At 41.7% G+C, this 21,811-nt stretch overlaps 1 protein-coding gene across 2 annotated transcripts in view; it reads right to left on the bottom strand.

Moving 5' to 3' along the window:
* The window catches only part of GRTP1 (growth hormone regulated TBC protein 1), a 106,961-nt gene extending 87,011 nt beyond the window's left edge, over window positions 1–19,950 (bottom strand). Inside the window, exons 1-4 of one of the 2 annotated variants that reach the window (XM_063459607.1) lie at window positions 19,817–19,950; window positions 18,886–18,971; window positions 3,163–3,314; window positions 237–398 (exon numbers count right to left, since the gene is read on the bottom strand). In XM_063459607.1, the coding sequence (XP_063315677.1) occupies window positions 237–398; window positions 3,163–3,314; window positions 18,886–18,926 (355 nt within the window). In that variant the 5' untranslated portion in view covers window positions 18,927–18,971; window positions 19,817–19,950. Of the gene's footprint in view, window positions 1–236; window positions 399–3,162; window positions 3,315–18,885; window positions 18,972–19,512; window positions 19,599–19,816 lie in introns of those variants that run through there. The other variant, XM_063459616.1, reaches the window with a different exon arrangement.
* Between the last annotated feature and the right edge of the window lie 1,861 nt (window positions 19,951–21,811).

The raw sequence follows: 21,811 nt of genomic DNA, 5'->3' as shown, positions 1-21,811 counted from the left end.
GCTGTGGAGATTTTTTACACAGGACGCCTAAAGGCCGTCCCTACCTACTTTTCGCTACTCTTGTAATATCTCTGTAATACTGAAAAAAAAAAATCAATTAAAAAAACTGATTTACCAAAAGAAAGGACATCTCCAGCCAGCAAATGGTCCCCAATGACATGAATGTCCTTTCATTGATTTTTATTCTTTAAAATTAAAAAAAAAAGTGTAGCCAAAAAACATGACCAAAGCATTACCAGTAATAACTGCATCCTTTAGTTTTGCATCCTCATTCCCTTCATCCAGAATGCTTTGATAGTACCCAGGATTCTGTTCCATTTGGACCTGTGCTCCACTCACAATCATCCATATGTTACAGCGATGTTCATTTGGAATGCCTTTTCGAATATACCTCTTAACTGTAAACAAACATAACAAAAATGGGTTGGTATGAAGGCTCTTCATTTATAGGTTGAAATTAAATTTGTCAAATCATTTTATCTGAACATTTGTTAAAACAAGGTAGCAAACTTAGTCTTTAATCGGAAGACAAATTAAAATACTCTGTTTTCTGAATGCAGCTATTTTCTTATTCGAATCAGCATTAAGAATTCAATTTACACATCACGTCTCAAAAATCCATTACTAAAAATAATGTATTTCTAAATTGTGCTAAACCTCAAAATAGAGCATGTCTGCTAAAAAAAAAAAAAAACAATTGCTCCCAGCATGCTTGGTATGTTAATTTAAACTGTATTCAATATAAGTTAAAATAACCCTTTTAAAATGCTTTAGCCATGGGCAGAAAAAATATGTAGAACTTAGGAGCAAGTTATATTTCAATGTGATATGTGACTTTAACAGAAAAAAAAAAATATCTATATATCTTCGCTTGTATATATATATATATATATATATATAAAATAACAAAAACGCTAAGGCCCATGAAAATTGTGTTTCTGAAGCTCCATAATTTCTGTGTTTTTGAAGCCATGAAAACCTGAGCAGGAGAAAAGGATTAAGCCCGTCATTTACCATAACATGATTAATATTCCGCTTTCCTCTCAGGTGTCAACAGAGCACAAACATTTATCCAGTAAATAGCAACTGGTCCAGATGCTAAAACGACTAAATAAATATTTCAAATATTGCAAATGAGTCACCAAGACAATAGCAGTGGATATATTTAAACAATGACACCTCACACTGAAAGTGTAAGGCGTTTTTGTAGACACCATTAATGGATTACTGTAGCTGTTAACATGTCAATTTCCCCATTACTGTTATGGGAAAATAGGCATGTGCATTCATTTTCAGGTGAAAGGCAAAATTAACTAAGATTGCAGTTTTCTTTAGTTTTGGCCAAAAACAAATAGCGATCGCCATATAAACAAACAGAATGAAAAGCTCACTGAACAAACTATGCCATAATCCTGTGTCACAAACAAGATTCATTCATTTCCATAGATATTAATGGCTGAATGAAGTCTGGTAAACAAACGAAAATTTAAAGGAGTTTAAATGAGCTGAATGGTTAAAAAAAAAATACATTTAAAACAAAAACCATGTCAGAGCTAATGAACGCAGTGAAACGTAAATTATTTCTAGCACATCTCTAAAAATTATTTCAAGAGGTTCTGAAGAGAATTCCCACAAAAACCAAAAGCTCTGTTTTGGAATATCTGCGGATGCCCTTTATTTAGCAATAATTCTTATCAACTTTTAACTGGATATGTAGAATATGAGTTATTTTAACATAAATGCATAGATAAACCTCCATGCCGTAGGTCCTGAAGAAGGAGGGGGTCTATCTGATTTGCACATTTTCCATATAGATGAGATAAGCTTATAATCTAATAGTTACTTGTAAAAGAATAGCAGCTACCCTATTGACTTCTATGGGAAGAGCTATATTCACTTACACAACATTCTAACACAAACTATACCAAATCTTGACAATACAACTGTGAGATACAGGAATATGTATAGAGAAAGAAACTTGAATATTTGTTGTGCTATGTAATAGGAAACGGAATCTTTAAATGACAAACATCAATTCCCTGCTTAACACACCCCACATTTATTTAGGTGGATATTTTAATACACTGTTAAACAATCAATTCAGCTTTACGATTGACCTTCCTGATGTAAATCTAACCAAATTTAGCCATCGGATTAAAACGGTCAATAGTTTCTAAAACCACATCTTGAGAAATTAGTGAACACCTTAAGAAAACAGCGTTAATGGAAACTAATTTGGTAAACACTACAATGTTGTTTCTATAGATCCAGTACTCAGTCAATTCTAGATGCTCTATATAGTGAGGGTTTTTACAAAAATACATTTTTCTTAAATACACCACTTTAGGCACCATAAACACTACATGCTGATGCAGTAGTTCTGATTCCACTGGGCTGCTCTATCCTTCTCTTCTTTGTCACACCGTTTTCTGTAAAACCACAGGTAACCAAGGCACCAGGGGCCCTGTACCGGCTTGCCACAATTTCAAACCTAGAAGTTTCACTTCTTTATTAGCAATATAAATTTTATTCATATCAATTTTATACATATTCCAAAGTATTCCAGCTGAAGTTGAATGTCCATATTCACAGTAAAACAGCAGGGATCTTGGCCACAGGGAACATAGTTGCAATTTGATGTTATAATTAGGATACATTTTAACTAATTATTACTACTACTAGGATACCTTTATTAACAGTCTATATATCTCTAGTAGGATTTGTGTGTGCTCCTTGTGGACTCCTGGTTTTGGTGAAACGGTTTGGTATCTGCAGCCTAATCACGCCATTATGTGTATTCTTTGTTCCCTTTATATACAACTTATTTACTCAGTGGGTTGAAATTAAAGAGATTTAAATATCAATCACAACATGACATGGATACATACATATAAATTAAATACAGATACATACATATTACATACAGATAAATACATATAAATTAAATAAATGTTTTATATTCATATTAAACCTGGATATTTATTGTTATTTGCAGGAGAAACAAACAAACAAAAAAATCACTAGTTGGTTCATGGTGTTCACACAGTAGCTACAGTTGTTCTTATATGTAAAAGTGAAGGAAAGCTGGAACATTTATTGGCAATTTCACATGTATCCTATTTATGGAATAACAGTTCATATGTTGTGTTAGTTAGAATGTACCTTTCAGGCTTTTTTCTACCGCTGTAGACTTCTTTAGTAGTTTGGACCACTTTATAGCTCTTCTTGTGAGAATAGGGAGATATCTGGAATAGAAGTCTTCATAGAATGCATAATCAAATTCTTCCGGCCTTTCAAAACCATACACATCAATTCTAGAAAGAGAACATTATATGATCACTAGTAAGTAAGGCCAATCACTGAGAAGTGTGTTTGTATAAAACAAAATGCAATTTGTGTGTGGACACACACTATTTAGAATTGTTGCCAGTTCCAAAATATTTAGCTTTTCTGCCTCAGGCTCATGCCAATCAGCCAGCTGGATTATTTGCTAACAGACTGGCTGTCAATTGTATCCAAATTTTAAAGGCAGCATCATGGGCGTCCGCAGGGGGGGTGCAAGGGGGGGCACTTGCCGCCGCCCCCCCCACCTGGATTTTTCAGCTTGTTCTGCTATTTTTCGTGTGAGATTTAAAATGAACTGCAATACCGGCGCCGGCCAGTAGGTGGCGCTGTGTATGGAGAGAGACAGGGACAGGATGCAACACATGCAGCCAGAGACAGCCTACAGATCAGGTAAGTGAGGGATGGGGGGGGGGGGGGGGGTTAAAATAATCTATAGATTAGGGGAGTGAGAGATGGGGGCAGCCTATATATTAGGGGAGTGAGGGATGGGGGGGCAGCCCATATATTAGGGGAGTGAGGGATGGGGGGGGGGGGCAGCCTATATATTAGGGGAGTAAGGCATGGGGGGCAGCCTATATATTAGGGGAGTAAGGCATGGGGGCAGCCTATATATTAGGGGAGTAAGGCATGGGGGGCAGCCTATATATTAGAGAGGTAAGGCATGGGGGGCAGCCTATATATTAGGGGAGTAAGGCATGGGGGGGCAGCCTATATATTAGGGGAGTAAGGCATGGGGGGGCAGCCTATATATTAGGGGAGTAAGGCATGGGTGGCAGCCTATATATTAGGGGAGTAAGGCATGGGGGCATCCTATATATTAGGGGAGTAAGGCATGGGGTGCATCCTATAGATTAGAGGAGTGAGGCATGGGGGGCAGCCTATAGATTAGGGGAGTGAGGCATGGGAGGGCAGCCTATAGATTAGGCAAGTGAGGCATGGGGGGGCAGCCTAAAGATTAGGCAAGTGAGGCATGGGGGGCAGTCTAAAGATTAGGCAAGTGAGGCATGGGGGGGCAGCCTATAGATTAGGCAAGTGAGGCATGGGGGGGGGGCAGCCTATAGATTAGGCAAGTGAGGCATGGGGGGGGCAGCCTATAGATTAGGCAAGTGAGGCATGGAGGGGCAGCCTATAGATTAGGCAAGTGAGGCATGGGGGGCAGCCCATAGATTAGGCAACAGAGGCATGGGGGGGAGGGGGGGCTAAATGAAGAGTCAGCAAGGAGCAGGGGCAGCAAGGAGGAGGAAGGGTCTGCAAGGAGCAGGGGCAGCAAGGAGCAGGAAGGGTCTGCAAGGATCAGGGGCAGCAAGGAGCCTGACGGGTATGCAAGGATCAGGGGCAGCAAGGAGCAGGAAGGGTCTGCAAGGAGCAGAAAGGGACAGAAGGAGCACAAAGGTAAAGTAGAAGAAGGAGCAGAAAGGGACAGCAAGGAGCACAAAGCTAAAGTAGGAGAAAGAGCAGAAAGGGTCTGCAAGGAGCAGAAAGGAATCAGAATGAGAAAGGAGCAGAAGGGCGCAAAATAAGCAGTAAGAAGCAGAAGGAGCCAAATATAGAAGACAGTGTCAGAAGAAAAAGAAGACTGTCAAATGAAGGAAAAGAAAAGGAGATTGGAGCAGGAAGGACAAATGAAGTGAACCCTCCACTTTATTCTGGACACCACATCATAAGGCTTTGGTACCTGGGCCTGGCAGGGAAACTCTGGACCTTCTCATCTCCCCAAGTAAAAAAAAATATCAGTGTTAATGTGTTCACTTTTATTTACTGAGTGTCAGGAAGCACAGAGTGCCGCTGGGTAGTGGTGTTGCTGATTGGCTAGAGCGGTCAACTGGCACTCTAAGCCAATCAGTAGCTCCCTATTCATAAAAAAGTTTAAAAAAATTATGAACCGGGAACTAGCGATTGGCTTAGAGCGTCAACTGTCAACTCTAGCCAATCAGCGGCACCCATGCCTGACGTCAATCTGCACTTCCTGACACTCCGTTTCAGATGCCGAATACCACTGAGGGACCTGGAGCTGGAGGAAGCCTTTGGGGTTAAACTATTTGAGAGCGGTTTAACCCCTTAAAGGAAAGAGCACCCAGGGGCTTCCTGGCATCATAGCATTTTCATTTAGATGAAGTTGTTATGGTGACCAGAATGTTCCTTTAATTTGCTTAAAGGAACACTATAGTGTCAGGAATACAAACATGTAATCCTGACACCATAGTTGTGAAAATGCTATTCATCCTGGCTTTATGTGATAATCACTATGCTCCTCCCCTTCATGACACTGTCAAAAAGGGGCCAAGCATAGATGTCATTACAATTATGCCCCCCTCTGGAAAAATTCCTGCGGACGCCCATGGGCAGCATCTAGACCAGGAGACATCAATCTATGGCATATGTGCCATGCAAGGCCCTCAAGGTGCCTTTGCACAGCACTCAAGGCTGATGGAGTCATACAGTCTCTGGCCTATGAGAGGTCTCACAGAGACAGACATTTGCTTGTGCAATCTGAGCGGTGATTGCAGGGGATGAGGGGTAATCCTCTATTTACGCATTGCAGCACTTAGTGGAAGTGATCTCAGGAAACATCCTCCCAGCTCTTGTGAACATGAATCTGCACGGAGTAGAGCAGCCCACAGCAGCTATCGCAGCTCCTGCGGTTGACCTGTACCTGGCCAGCCCAATCCCCACTGGACCCCAGATAAGCCATTCACAAAGTTGGATAAACAGAGCGCTGCAGAAGAAGCCTACCCTTCATACAAATATTACAAACAGCATCCATACAAAACACACACACACAGTCCCAACCAACACAACACCACTGACAATCCACATACGCACTCATAACCACACAAGCAGCCTCTCACATGCAATAACCCATGCAGATCCACACCACTAAAACATACAATGTGACATATTCACTCAAACACACAATTCCACAAAACAGGTCTCATGTACACCTCCCATAGTACTGGCACACCAAAGGACTTCAGCATCTTGTTCTAGTACAGTACCACTAAAGGTTGCCTACCTGATACCTAGACACAGGGCCGGATTAACATAGCGGCTGATGGAGCTGCAGCTCCAGGCCCATGGAATAGGCCCATTTAAAAAAACAAACAAAAAACAATAAAAAATTATATATATTTATTTTTTACTCACACTGCTCGTTTGCCACCTGATACAGCTGGTATTTAAGGCTGCCTGGCCGTGCCGGTGTTGCAGTAATACCGGCAATACAAATGCAGATATTTTTCTCAGTATAAACGGAGATTACTCTGCAATACCAGCACCAGCCAGTAGGGGTCACTGTGTGTGGAGAGAGGCAGGGATAGGAAGTTACAGCATATCCCTCCCTGCCTTTCTCTACTCACTGATCCGCGGGGGAACAGCTATACAGCACAGAGACAGCAGCTCCCAGGCTGCAGAGACAGCCTACAGCTCAGGTAAGTGAAGAATGGGGGGAAAGGCAGCAGGGAGACATGGGGGACACAGACACTAGGAGGCCTGGGGACACAGACACATGGGGACATTGGGACACGGAGACACATGGGACACAGTGTCTCCATGTCTTCCAGGGTCCCCATGCCTCCCAGCCAGTGTCCCCTAGTCTCCCAGTGTCTGTGTCCCCATGTGTCTCAGTCTCCCAGTGTCCCTAGTGTCTCCCAGTGTCCCTAGTGTCCCCAGTGTACCCATGTCTCCCAGTGTCCCAGTGTCCCAGTGTCCGGGTCCCATGTCTCTCAGTGTCCCAAATGTCTCAGTGTCCCCATGTCTATGTCCACAAGTGCCACCATGCCTCCCAGCCAGTGTCCTTAGTGTCTCAGTGTCCCCATGTCTCTCAGTGTCCCCTAGTCACCCAGTGTCTGTGTTCCCATGTCTCTCAGTGTCCCTAGTGTCTGTGTCCCCATTGATTTCCTGCTTCACTGGAGACTGCTGTTCGGGGGTATGGATTTACTTGAAAGATGAAAGCATAAATTAGAGAGAGATTGTGTTTTCTTAAAGCTGCATCCTTTGAGTTTCCCCCCAACACCATCTCCATCAGATGTATGACTGTTTTAGTGTTTATGGTCGATAAGATTCTGGTCATGACTGCTAGTGTGGTCCAGCACGCAGAACTATGTAACATCTACATAGACAGAACAGAAAATGATAAAAACGTAAACCGGTCCTTAGAATGGCCGGACTAATACGTTAAAAACAGAGAATGGTCAAGGGATAGCTGAGGTCAAGGAAGCCAGAAATATACAATACCATTTAACCCCTTAAGGACACATGACGTGTGTGACACATCATGATTCCCTTTTATTCCAGAAGTTTGGTCCTTAAGGGGTTAAAAAGCCAAGTAAGGAAAGCCAGAAATCAGAAGAGTCAGGAATAGCCAAGGTCAAAATACCGGGAATATCAAAAACAGGACGCACAAGAAAACGCACTCTCAGGAACAAGGAACGAAAACCACGACAGGGCAATAACCTAGGTTAAATATCCCACTGGCTTCTGACCCCAGAACGTGCGTGTGATCCTGGGGGCAGAGCTTTATCTGTCCCCGACCGCGTGGTCGGCGCCATCTTGAATCCGGTCAGGAGAACCCAGCAGTGCGGCTCCCGATCGTTGGTGCGGTCGCACCGGGGGCCGTGACAATTCTGTAATTAGGCCCCATCATAATTGTCAGCACCAGGCCCACTGGGCTCTTAATCTGGCCCAGCCTAGACACTGTATGCACAACTTGGGCTGAGCTCTCTCTCCTAACAGATGAAAGAACAGAAACGTAGGCTGCATATGACAAATACAGTTTATATAAATACAATTTACTATTATTTTAATAGGATCTGCCAAAATATTATTCTACTAAACATAAAATGTAAATTCAGTACCAAGTGTGCTTGGAGGATTCAACATTAGAAAAGGAAAGAAAATGAAAGAGAGATGCACACATTTAATGTATATTTTTAGATGTTTTATTCTGGCATGACTTTTTTTTTTTTTTTTTACCTAGTCATACTTAAAAGGCATCTCCACTTCCAATATTTTTACCTTAGCTGAAGTCTGTGTTCATGAAACATGAAATTCATCCCCTACAAGATCATGCACAAAATGTGCAAATATATAATGCTCACATTGTGCATGTTCAAAGCTCTTACTGGAAGCAACGGCCATAGGTTTCTACAGTACATGTGAGTATGTAAAGCAACCAGTATTTCCATCATGTCACTTTCTCCATGCGCTCTATGGAAGCCACGCAGGTGGGAGCCCAGCAATATGCAGAGCCTGGGACCAGATTTTTACAGAGCCACCAGCAACAAAGAGGAGCAAGGAATAGAAGCAGGCCTTTCTGCTCCTCACAGTATACATGGATGCTGTCTGCTCCCGGGATATCATCCTGACGGCTGAAGATAGAGAGAAGGAGGACTGGCCAAGTGCTGGTTAGAGTGGCATGTCAGAAACTGCATGTGCATAATCCTGCACTGAAGATGGGACTGCATGAGTGTGTGTGTGTGTGTGTGTGTGGCTGTGTGTTTCTGTGTCACTGTGTGTGTATATATGTATGTGTCACTGTGTGTATATATATATATATATATATATATATATATATATATATATATATATATATATATATATATATATATATATATATATATTACCGTTTTTATATATTTATGTATGTTTGGGTCAGTGTGTGTGTGTGTATATATCAGTGAATGTATATGTATATGTATATCTGTCAGTAGGTGGGTGTATCAATGTGTGCATGTGCATCTGTGTCAGCATGTGAGTATCTGTGTGTAGATATGTATTAGTGTGTCAGTGCATTTATCTGTCAGTATGGGGTATGTATCTATAGATGTATCTGTATTTATGTGTGGCAGTGTATATGTCACCTACATTAGGACACCAACACTACACACAAATGCACAATTGCATGTAAATGCCAACTCTACATACAAAAACACACCACTACATTCAAATAGCAACAGTACATCCAAAAACACACTTACTCCATTGAAAAACATGCTTAAAGATCTACATTTTAACCATCCTTGTGCTAGAGGGGGCCCAAATTTTTACAAGGGCCCTCTTTAACAACTCTTTCCACAACTAAATCCTAAACCACCCCACCTTTTCACAGTTATGTTATATTGTGTTGTACTGTTTCCTGTATGTTTCCCCATACTATTATGTTTGTGTTTTACATTTCTGTCTATGAATTAAATGTAGAGTTGTGAAAGTTTAGTTGTGATTTAAAAAACAAAACAACAAAAAAAAACGACCTTTTCTTTTCATGTATTCTAGTGGCAAATTTAAGAGCATGCTTCCTAAAAGCAGAGGGAACCTGCTACAGAGGGCTTTTGCTTTGGCTCATGAAGTTTACCAGGACCAGCGACAAGATAAAAGATGATGTCTTTGTGGAAATGAACTTGGCAGAGGGATAGGGTGTCAGGGCATGACTACATTCCTCCACTCCAAAGGTGTAAATAAATGTAAAAAAATAAAATAAATTAGTGGGTTTTTGGTCCCTGGTGCCAGAGGAGAAGGGATGGACAATGTAGTAGGACAATCACACCTGTTCCCACTTCAGGTACAAAGTTTAAAATTATTTACTTGCTCAGAAAATGTTACAGAGTGTCAACATACACCTATTAGTATAAGAAAGAATAAGTACTGAACCATATCAGTCATCAGCATTGCTTCTCACTGAAATTATTTGTTGTACATCCCACTCAGAGAACACTCAAACATGTGCTCTCAGACAATGTGACGTCAGATTCAAACTAACATGCTAGCCAAAATACATTCCAAGGTTCCAAGTACTTATTATTTATGTTAGGAAATGGTTTGAATCCATAGAGTTCAAAATTTAACACATTCCTGTATACCTGTCATGAGAACAGAAGCAAAAATATGGTGTTCTTTGGGATAGAGATATATATTTATGTTAGGGGCGCATAGCCGTATATGGAGTAAGGTTCTAGTATAAGCATTGGACAGTATAAAAGAGCAAGTCGGTTGTGGTGTGCCGGGACCAACGATACGGTAGGCCTGTAAATAAAAAGAGGGCCCACCAAGGAGTAAGAAAAGAAAGATAAAAGAAAGAAAGGAAAAATTTGGGAGAATGTGGAGTGGTGGGAGGGTCATTCAGATGCTGACCTTGAATGGTATGGAGCCAGGTAAGGGGTGTACCTTATATAGGTTAGTGAATAATTATAAGTTCCTCACACAATTAGAGGCCAAATGGCCTTAATACTTGTGTTAGAGGCACATAGCTATATATGGAGTAATGTTCTAGTATAGGCATAGGATAGTATAAAAGAGCAAGTTGGTTGTGGTGTGCCTGGACCGACGATATGGTTGGCCTGTAACTAAAAAGGGCAAACAGTGAATAACCAAAAGATGTAATACAGTCCACAATTACATATAAACTAACCAGACATTTCCTTAAATGCATTCCTTATTTCCTGTACTGGTTTGGGTGTGTATCTTGTGTAAGCAGCAGATTTCAATCGCCCCAGTAATTTTATAATATGAACTGGTATGTTGGTGCTGGAGGCCGCCCCTATACGGAAGGAGTAACCCGAGTAGGTAGAAGGGTTGGGACCTAGCATGGTTAACAGTGACCTGACATCTCATGAAAGTAGCGGTAGTAAGTGCTGAGCCTTGGAATACAAATAATGGTTTTGATGGTGTGAGGAAGTGCCCTTCGCCACTTGTGCCTGGAGGGGACTACTGGCTAGCCTCCTGCCTTCCGACTATGGCCCCTGTGCTGATAGCTGTATTTTCCCCCGCAGAAAAGGTTTATTTGTGTATTTCTGCCGGGGCGTTCGGGACTTTCAGTATGTGAGTAGTGCATGGAACCTATTCGTGTAACAAAAGACTATGGGAAAGACTTTGGCTCCATGGCGATTGAACTGCATGTAGGTGATCTGAGCGCCATTCCGTAATAATGTGCGCTCAGATCTAAGCTATCTGGGGATATGTTGCATGTATAGGTTTTATGTATTAATTGAAACATTGTAATTTTATGTCTTTTTGTAACCATGTGGTTAATGGAGTCTTGCCTCTGTCCTGGGAGATAATTACTTCCCAATTATCTCCAGGATAGAGGAGGGATTGTGAGGTCACTGTGGGAGTGTTTTGTTTGTATTGTCTGTGATTGGCTAATATCCAATATTTGTCCCACTGTTCCATCAGGTCCCCTAGGGGAGTGTCCACCTGGTGCACACTTGCATAAATATCGGGCAGGTAGCCCTCAATAAAGCAGACCTACTTGCACCTTTCTTGAAGCCTTGGCTCATGCTAGGGGGAAGGGATACCTACACTCTGGGGATTGCTATAATCACTTGCTCCCCAGAGTAAGATCTTGTAAGAGCTTGATTTGTTCCTGCTACGCTCTCTGGATTTAGGAGAGGTTCACCCACTGGGAGAGCCAATATGTATTGATCCATGTGTTAGCGTAGGTGGGATCGTTGAAGACATCGGTCTGAGTGGTGGTGATGATAGTGAACTCTCTTGGCCTGAGAAAAATGTAGAAGGCTATGTACATGGCCGCTTTAATGACCAAGTTTGTGGTAGCAGTAAATGTTTTTTAAATAGATCTGATAGTGATTGAAAAAGTTTGTTATCTATCGGTAATCTCTGAGAGGTACTTGGGGAACCGGATATGATGACATAAAGCTAGATTTGTTTGGCCATAGGGTTGGCATGTGGTGTGGTATGCCTGTCAAATAAAATTTAATGGTGTTGTACGATAGTTGTAGTTTGAGATGGCAAAAAGAAGCGAAACCCAGGATGATGTCATAGCGAAAGGTTGAGATATGTTGTGTTCTAATATAAATCTTTTGAACAATGTGAAGGCTCTGTTGTACATCCTACGAGTATTGGATGACAGTGCTAATATGGACAGATCCCTGCTATGTTGCATAATTATGTCTAATCCAGGATTAGTTGCTGGAACGAAGGAGTGGCTGTGGCTGCTTGAGCGGCTGTAGGAAGTGCTTGATGAAATGCCTGAAAATTTAATCAAGATAAATTGTCAGCTATGTTACAAAGGCCTGGTACATGAATGCAAACCAAAAAGAAATTGTGACATGCGGCCAACCAAGTGAGTTTCCTGAAAAATCTCATGATCGTTAGAGACGATGAACGGCCCTTGTTGATTATCTGACATGTGGCTTGGTTGTCTGAGTTGCAACGGACTGATGACCCTGACCATAAATTACCCCATGCCACAGCAGCTGCTACAATAGGGTAGATCTCAAAAAGAGCTGAGGTAGTGAAAAAAAACCTTCCAAATCCTGAACTTCTTCCGGCCAACTACCCCAAAGCCATTCGTCCCCAAATATTGCTGCGAAATCCGTGGTAGACGCCGCGTCTGACCATATTGTTGACGTGTCAGACAATCCTGGGAGGAACAAGCTTTTACCATTCCATGTGGTTAAGAATTTCTTCCACATGTGCAGGTCTGCTGTGGCTTGAATATCTAAAGACAGTTCATGGTCGTCATGTCGGGAAAAGATGGGAAAAGATAAAGAAGTCTGGATATGAAAGCCAGACCCTGTGGTATGATGCGCATGGTTTAAGGAACCTAGAAGAGTATGTAGTTCATTGCGGTTGCAAGTACCTGTTGGGGAAAATATTATGATTAGTGATTGATGATGTAGTGATTGATGCTGTTGAGAATGTTTGCTATTTTCTCTTGTGGTAAGCTTGCTTGCTTGCATGGATGCGGAGTCAAGTTGTATGCCCAGGAATGTAATGATAGTGTCTGGGCCTTAAGTTTTCTTAGGGGATACTGGGACGCCCAAGTGGTCGAACAGACTAAATCGCTTCCTTTAGGCGGTGTTTTCTTCTACCAAAAAAAATAAATAAATCATTTAGATAATGTATGACTGTGGGGCCTCTGGATATGTTTAATAACAGCCAGCAAAGAGTTTCAGCAAATATGTCAGATTTTGGGCCTACTCTTTGACCCAAAGGTTAAGCGGAAGAAGAAATAGTAATTGTCTGCCCATTGGATGCCATGTAAATGCCAGAGTGTAGGGTGGATTGGTAGCAGTTTAAAAGCATTGATTATGTCTGTCTTGCTTAACCAGGCTCCAACCCCTGCTTGGGTGATAGCTGTAATGGCATGATCTATGGTGACAATTGTAGGGAAACTCTTCGAAGGGAATGAGGGAGTTGAGACTTTGGGTAGCAGAGGTGTGAGGTGCTGATAAATCTATGATAAGTCTTTGTTTGAGGGAAGAATTCCCTGTGACAATCCCAATGGGGTTTGTGCGCCATGCTGTAAATGGTGGTGATTTGAAAGGCCCAAATAGAAACCTCTCTGCCAGTTCTTGGGCTATGAGCGAGTCTACAGCCGTTGGATTCTGTTGTGCTGACTGCAAGTTAGGGCATTCTAGATACCCTGAGGGCATATGTACGATATCTGTATGGAAGCCCTCTGAAAATCCAGATATAAGAAAATCTACTAAATGTCTGGAAGGGTGATGCGTAAGTAGTGCTGAAAAAGCATGAATGTTGACAGACATTAAGTACGGTTTTGGGTACATTTTATTGGGGCACATGGTTTTTGCATGTGCCCTGAAACATTTAGAGCATATATGCAATAGTCTGCATGCACTGAAGCTACACGTACCCACGTTAAAATTATTGCAAATCCGGGATTTTCCAAAGAATATGATGGGACGACCCAGTTTCTCTGGTAGTTCTCTCCGTTCCACCAGAGGTGCTAGTGCTTGGAGCCTGAGAGTGATCGTCCACCGTGCTTGGACAAAAAATTTTCGTGTGGGTAGTGGAAGAGCAGGATGCACAAACTGGTGTTTTGAAACCTGCAAAGTGTCTGCAGAAAATTTCTGTATCCAGCCTGCTCCAGTTGATTCTGTTGCCAAATTGGGAGAGAGTGCCAGACAGACACTTTGGTTGAAAATGACTAACGGATCACCTAGCACCCTGACTGGGTACCTCCGTTGAAGGATGCTCCTAGCGCTTCCTGAGGACTCCAAGCACTGCAGCAGACACCATAACCACCGTAGACCCAGAACTGGTGTGTGTTTTTTATAGGGCAGGGCAGCTGTAACCAACACCTCCAATCTCATCTCATTGATTGGACTCCAGTTGGCTGACATCTCACTCCAATTAGCTCTTGAAGATGTCATTAGTCTAGGGGTTCACATACTTTTTCCATCTGCACTGTGAATGTTTACATGGTGTGTGTGGCGGAACCAATCTCGCCTATTCGTGTAACAAAAGACTATGGGAAAGACTTTGGCTCCATGGCGATTGAACTGTATGTATGTTATCTGAGTGCCATTCGGTAATAATGTGCGCTCAGATCTAAGCTATCTGGGGATATGTAGAATGTGTATGTTTTATGTAATACATGTAACTTTATGTCTTTTTACTGAAAATGTGTGTAATGGAGTTTTGCCTCGGTTCTTGGAGATAATTGGATTGCTTCCCAATTATCTCCAGGGCAGAGAGGAGGGATTGTGATGCATTGTGGGATTGTTGAAATGTGCGAGTCTGTGATTGGTCCTTTTACCCTTTGTGTCCCAGTCTTCCATCTGGTCCCCTAGGGGAGTGTACACCAGGTGGGAGACCTGTATAAAAGCCGGGCAGGTAGCCCCAGTAAATGAGTTCTACTTCACCCTCAATTTGGAGTGCCGTCTCTTATTGGGGGAATCTGCTACAAGGGATTGCTATGCTCTGCATACGCTCTTGCTATATTCACTGCTAAGCTCTTGTAAGAGCTTGTTCCTGTTTTGCTCTCTGAAGGAGTCTACGGTGGTTATGGTGTCTGCTGCAGTGCTTGGAGTCCTCAGGAAGCGCTAGGAGCATCCTTCAACTGAGGTACCCAGTTGGGGTGCCAGGTGATCCGTTACAGTGTGTTCAATAAAAACATGGCAACATGTCATTCTTTGAGTGTTATTAGTTTAAGCAGACTGTGATTATCTATTGTTGTGACTTAGATGATGATCAAATCACATTTTATGACCAATTTGTGCAGAAATCCATATCATTCCAAAAGGGTTCACATACTTTTTCTTGCAACTGTATGTGTTCATGAAAATTAATTAAGTACAGACTGGCTATTGTTAAAACAATATGTGTAATTTATACCAGTTGAAAATTTTTATGTGATATGTGAAACCGCTGTTATGGCTATTGGCCGATTGGGGTCAGTAAGCATAAGTGTTGGTAGAAATCTCTTAAATCAGCAATGCTTGAAGCCTATGGAGAGGTCTCAGGATTCCAACGGAACATGTCCAAATGCGAAGTACTTAACATCACAGTCCCGATGGCCCAAGCAGACTCACTAAAAAAAAAAAAAAAAATTCCCTAGGAATAGCAGTAACCAAAGATCTGGGAGACGTGTACTGAGCAAACTTCCTACCATTGCTACAAAGACTACAGCAAGATCTGAAGTCGTGGGCATACCCGCACATATTGTGGCTCGGCCGAATTGCGATCCTCAAAATGAATGTGCTACCGTGGATTCTATATTTATACCAGACGATTCCTTAGGGCCTGCCGACAGCGTACTTCACATCGCTCAGATCCGCAATGGTGAAATTCGGATGGAATGGGAAACAGGCAAGACTCTGGCAGGAAATCCTATGCCTGACGCGGGCGTGGGGAGGACTGGTGCTCCCTGATTTGCACAAATACCATCATGCGACAGTACTACAACGGGTACTGGAGTGGCATACTCAACCGGCACACAAACAATGGATTGAAGTAGATAAACACCATATCGGCCCTTCCCTTCTGACAACGGTATGGAACGCAAAGAGACCGTCACAGACGATCCTTGAACCATCTTCTACAGAAGCACAGACACTAAAAACATGGGATACTGTCAGATGAGCCCCGCATGTATCTCAAACACCAAGCCCGATGATTCAGATAAAACATAACCCTCAGATAGGAGGGGGACTGCCACCAATGTTGTGGACTCTCCTGGGGGTGGGGGACTGATTCCCCATCCACAGGATACTAAACAACACCGGTATGACCCTCCCAAGAGAACGGTTAGAAGGCACTCAACCCTCTAGCCTACAATCCTTTCGCTATATGCAACTCAAATACTACTACCAGACACTCCCATGCAAAGAAGCACTACATCGGGACCTATCATGGTTCGAAACACTCTGCGATCACAAGACTACCCTGGACAAGACAATATCCCTTCTATATCAACACCTCCTAGTGGGACATTTCACCAACGACTTATTCCACCACCGCCGCTGGGAACGCATACATCATTTACCGCAGCCCAATTTGATAAGATTCTTATTCTTCACCATAAATGCTCATCGAGTTCCCACTACCAAACTACAAACTTCTCTCTTTCTGGTACAGAACACCTGATAGGTGCATTTGGAAAGATTCTGTGCAGTCTAACACATGCTGGAGATGTGGGAAAGACCGGGGCACAACATTACATATGGTGGGTATGCCCACTCATTACGCCGTTTTGGGAAGAAGTGAAGCAGAAAACAGAGGAAATCTTAGGGGCGGATGTAAAGTTCGACGCAGAAACAGCTCTCCTACACTCTACACCAGACACCATTGGGACGTACCGGAAAACCATTCTTAGATACCTATTGAGCGCAGCCAAAGCACTAATACCGCTGCCCCAACAATAGGACAATGCTCAGAATGTGATAATTCCATACAATATGTTAGCACAATAAATCTTCTTTAGTAATGAGGTTTTTTTTAATGTCTATAATTTTTTTTTTAGAAATTGCAGTGTTTGTTGACCATACATTTTCTACTATAATACTGTTCATCACGTAGTAAGTGTGATATACCAAACACCAAGCCCTCATTTTTCCCAATTTTTTTTTTCCCTTTCACTAGACTATTAATGCATTGGACTAAATATAGACTAGAATAATTCTGTGACATTACTACAGTAAACATTTGCTACAACACACACACACACACACACACACAAAAAAAAAAAAAGAAAGAAAATTGACTACTCCTATTGGAATAATGATCTAGTCCAGCCTGGTTGAACTACACCTTTATGCCAATAGAATAGTAAATTTACTATTTATTTTTGTGTTCTAATTTAAAAGAGTTAAGCCCCAGACAACCCTGGCTCTGGATTCCTGGCACCAGACCCTATATGGTCTGTTTAACACCTGCTTACAAACGTCCTTAAAAATACTACATTTTCTCTATCTTATATAAAAACTAAGAACTTAAATCAGTAAAGTCAATAAGCATGTTAGATCACCAATTAAGAATGCCTTGCATATTGAGCATGTTTACAAATCAGGTATACTGTATAGGTAACCTGGCAGTGAAGATGTTAATGTTTTTGTATGTTTAGGATGTAAATTGTTCCATATACACAGGATAAGTGCAGTGGGGAAGGTGGAAAGAGAAGGTAGGGCAGGGCCCCTCCTCATGCAAGCGACAACCAGGAAATTATAACATTAAAAATATATATAAATAACATACGAGACATTGCTGAGCTTCCGATGATCTCACTCCAATCACCTGAGAGGTTTATTTACTCATAACCAAGAATATTTCCAGGCCATTTTGTTTCTGCGTAATTTTAACAAATATGAAACCAGTGCGTGATATTTTTTACAACTCGTGAGTAAGATGTAGTTATGCCCAAATGCAGTATTTGTACAGTACTATCATGAAATTCTATATAAGGAAAAGAAAGTACTTAAATGGTTAGGCACCTGTAGTAGTATTTTTAGTAATCAGGTCTCTCGGGCCTCATAAAACCTTATATCAATTATTTTCAACCAGGCATCCATGGCACACTGATGTGCCTTAACCCGTCTCACATTATTCCACAAACACATTGACGTCAGAATTGCAATAGGCTGAATGCAGTCCATATTTCCTTTTTTATTTTTAAGAAAAAAAAAAAAAGTATCAGCATTAAAACTTGTATTTCCATCTAGCAAATAATTAAAATACATTTTGCTAGATTCTTACATGTTTCTCTAAAAAGGCTTGAATCAAATGCGATATTTGTAAGGTGGTGTTGAAGGTAAAAAGAAGAAGGAAAAACAGGGAGTGGGGAGAGAAGTAGAGGCGCTTTTGAATGTTCTCTCTTATTGAAGTGTGCTCTTTGGTTTGGGTTTACAAGAAGTTAGGAACCACGGTCATATATTGTACAAAATATTAGCTTTTTCATATGTCAGAATATCTTTTTGAACATAAGTAACTTTATGGTTCATCTATCACATATGCAGAATATTGATCAAGTATACACAAGAGAAACCACACATGTCTTATTAGGAGAAATGAGCTATATGAATTGCATTCTGTTTTGAGATCATTAAAAAAAGACAATAATAAACTCTCTAAAGAAATAAAATGAGGACTGTGAGTTATAGAACCATACCAGTCATGAAAGATGTGTTTTTTTGTGGGAGAATCCAGCCAAAGCTAGTTGTGATGTACTAACTGAAACGGTTATGATTAACATAGAAGTGAATTGCTGAAGCAGAATTTCATAGTCCAGTAACTATGCTGGTTACTTATTATTAATCATTACTGGTTAGTTAGCGAAGTTGTTACCTGGGTATTTTGTCTTTCGGTGTCTCATTCTCTTGTGCCATTGGGAAAAGGTACCCTATTCAAATCCAAATGCAGACAGCAGCAAGCTGGAGGGCAAATCAACAACAAAAGCGTTATATCTTTATTTAAAGTATACCATAAGTTAGACAGCACTGCAATGAGCAAATGTTGCCCCAAGCATTTACTGTGATTGGACATGCAGCTATTAATCTGGCATGAAAAAGTATTTTTACTTGAATAAGCATTGTACACCATTAATATAGCTGCAGAAAGTTGGCACATAATAAATCGCACAATACAACTTTTCAGTGCCAATCTCTGCATAGTTTTCACATTTTAAACTTTTGGGCAAAGTATTTAAGTATCCATTTGTAATATATATCCAATCGGTATCTAACCAATCACAGTTATGATATTATAACCCACTCGAATGTTTACCAACCACAATGAATAGAAAATACAAAATATTATGTATGTATTATGCATAACTAACACCGACACACACACTAAAACTAACGTTCTAGAGAGCTGATAAATAAATAATTCGAAGAAAAAACTCCAAGCCTTCCTCAGTGGTACTGTGCCAACTCATTATGCAGTGCCACAGGTCTTCTCCTGGCATTTCACCTCTCACACAGGGCCCACCCACAGCTCCTGCCAAGCTCCTTTTTCATGAACAGTAAATGAAGCACATCCCCAGGACAGGAGGTAGGTCTATGTGGAGGTAGGTTGTTACTTATTGAAGGATAGACAAGATAAACAGGTCTCTTTAACAGAAGCTCTGCACAACGCCCAGATCTGAGTGTCCAATATTAGTCACAACTGAGCTGCTCCCTGCACCTGTCTCCATCGCACTGCCAGCAGGCAGCCTCCATTACACACAGGCTGCCCCCCTAACTTTATCATAAAGCACACTGTGTGTGGCACTTACCTCCTGCCCCGCTGGAGATGGTACAGTCACGGCTGGCTGGGTGCACAGCTCACCTTGCACTCCATTTCCTCTGCTGGCAGTGTACTTTAATCCTGTTTCTCAGCTCTCTGACAAAGTGTCAATCATTCGCCAAGGGGGCGTGGCCTACCGAACGTTCTGTGGGTTGTGTTTTTTCCCCCCAGCCTCCTCCTTTCTGGTCGGGAATTAAAGGAGGCGTGGCTTCAGCGAGCAATGGGCGTGTTAGTGAATGGACAGGGATCAGGTGTGCTGTGAGTGTGTTTGTCATGGGTTTCATGATGTGGGTTGTGCTGTAGAAAGGTAGGTGGCAGGCAGGGCTGTGGTAACCATGGTGGATAGTGATCTGCTCTCAGGTAATAAAAGTAAACTCTCATCATTAATTAGTATAATTTAGCAATTAATATCTCGGATTCAAAACTGTATCAAACCCATTGTAAAACATGCTACAGTGTATCCTAGGAAGATAACTCCACAGGTATCTGCACCGTTTGTAAGAAGAATTTCCTTGAACTGTGTTTGTCCCATTCCTAAATTAAAAGAGGTTTGGCTAGTTATGTTTTAATATGATTACTATGTATTCCTCAAATATAGTCATACAGTTAGTATGTGTTTGTCTTTGTAAATATGGACAAAGATCTTTGATATTATTTCCAAAAATCTGAAAATATCGGTTATCACTTTCTCCTTTGCTTTGTCTTGATTTGCATATAATCAGATTTATGTATGTATAATGTACAACTCTCTTAATAACTTTCATTTTTTTCTTTTTTTGTTACATCAGAATATTATTTTTAATGTGTATATATGCAGGTTCTTCAAAAATAGACCAAATATTGCATTGCCAGTACAGGTGACTCATTCACATAGATTAAACCTTCTGCACATAATTATAAAATATACACATACTTAAAGGGACACTAGGCACCCAGACCACTTCTGCCCATTGGAGTGGTCTGGGTGCCAACTCCCACTACCCTTAACCCTGCAAGTGTAATTATTGCAGTTTTTTTATAAACGGCAATAATTACCTTGCAGGGTTAACTCCACCTCTAGTGGCTGTCTACCAGACAGCCACTAAAGGGCACTTCCGTGTCTATAGCACAGATTTTCTGTACCAGAGCGTCGCTGGACGTCCTCACGCTGTGTGAGGACCTCCAGCGTCGCTCAATTCCCAATAGGAAAACACTGAAAAGCATTTTCAATGCTTTCCTATGGGGAGCTCTAATGCGCATGCGCATTAGGTCTCCCCGGCCGGTGGGCGGGATCAGTCTCGCACACCGACCGACGTAATGCAGAGGAGGAGCGGCCGCGGAGGGAGAAGCAGCGACGTGGGACATCGTCGCTGCCTCTGGTAAGTGACTGAAGGGGTTTTGACCCCTTCAGCAACCGGGGATTGGGAGGTGGGAGGTGGGAGGGAGAGGGGACCTGCAGTGCCAGGAAAACGGATTGTTTTCCTGGCACTGGAGTTTCCCTTTAAGTATATGCAGAACAACGATAGGAACAGTCTGACGAGTCAAGTTGGAAAAGAGTATGTATGTATGTATGTAGCTTCTAACTTTTTTTCTTGTATGTTTGTGGCTGGGTATCTTATCTATTTTGCTCTTTAGATTGCACAGAAAGAACTCTAAACCACAATTGAGATAATTGATGCTAATTTCTATCATTAAAGATATTTTATTTATTATTGTAAATGTATACTTCCCTATCCTAACCAAAATAATTTTATTGCCCATATGCTAACTAAACAAAGGTTTGTAATAATGTGTGCGGTTTTCACCTACATAATCAATCCACAAATGAATAAGTCTACAACCATGGGAGGCAATTGTCACCCAGGCGCCTATCATGGTAGAGCTGGCAAGGCTTCAGCATCAAACTGTGCTTCTGAAAATTAAAATAGTGGGAGACGTGCAGGGCCGGACTGGCCCACCGGGATACCTGGACATTTCCCGGTGGGCCATCGGGACCTGGGGCCGG

The sequence above is a fragment of the Pelobates fuscus genome, chromosome 1 (assembly GCF_036172605.1).
Source record: "Pelobates fuscus isolate aPelFus1 chromosome 1, aPelFus1.pri, whole genome shotgun sequence".
Classification (NCBI taxonomy): Eukaryota; Metazoa; Chordata; class Amphibia; order Anura; family Pelobatidae; genus Pelobates; species Pelobates fuscus.
The sequence above is the reverse complement of the archived record's forward strand: the minus strand, read 5'-3'. Positions and strand labels throughout refer to the sequence as shown.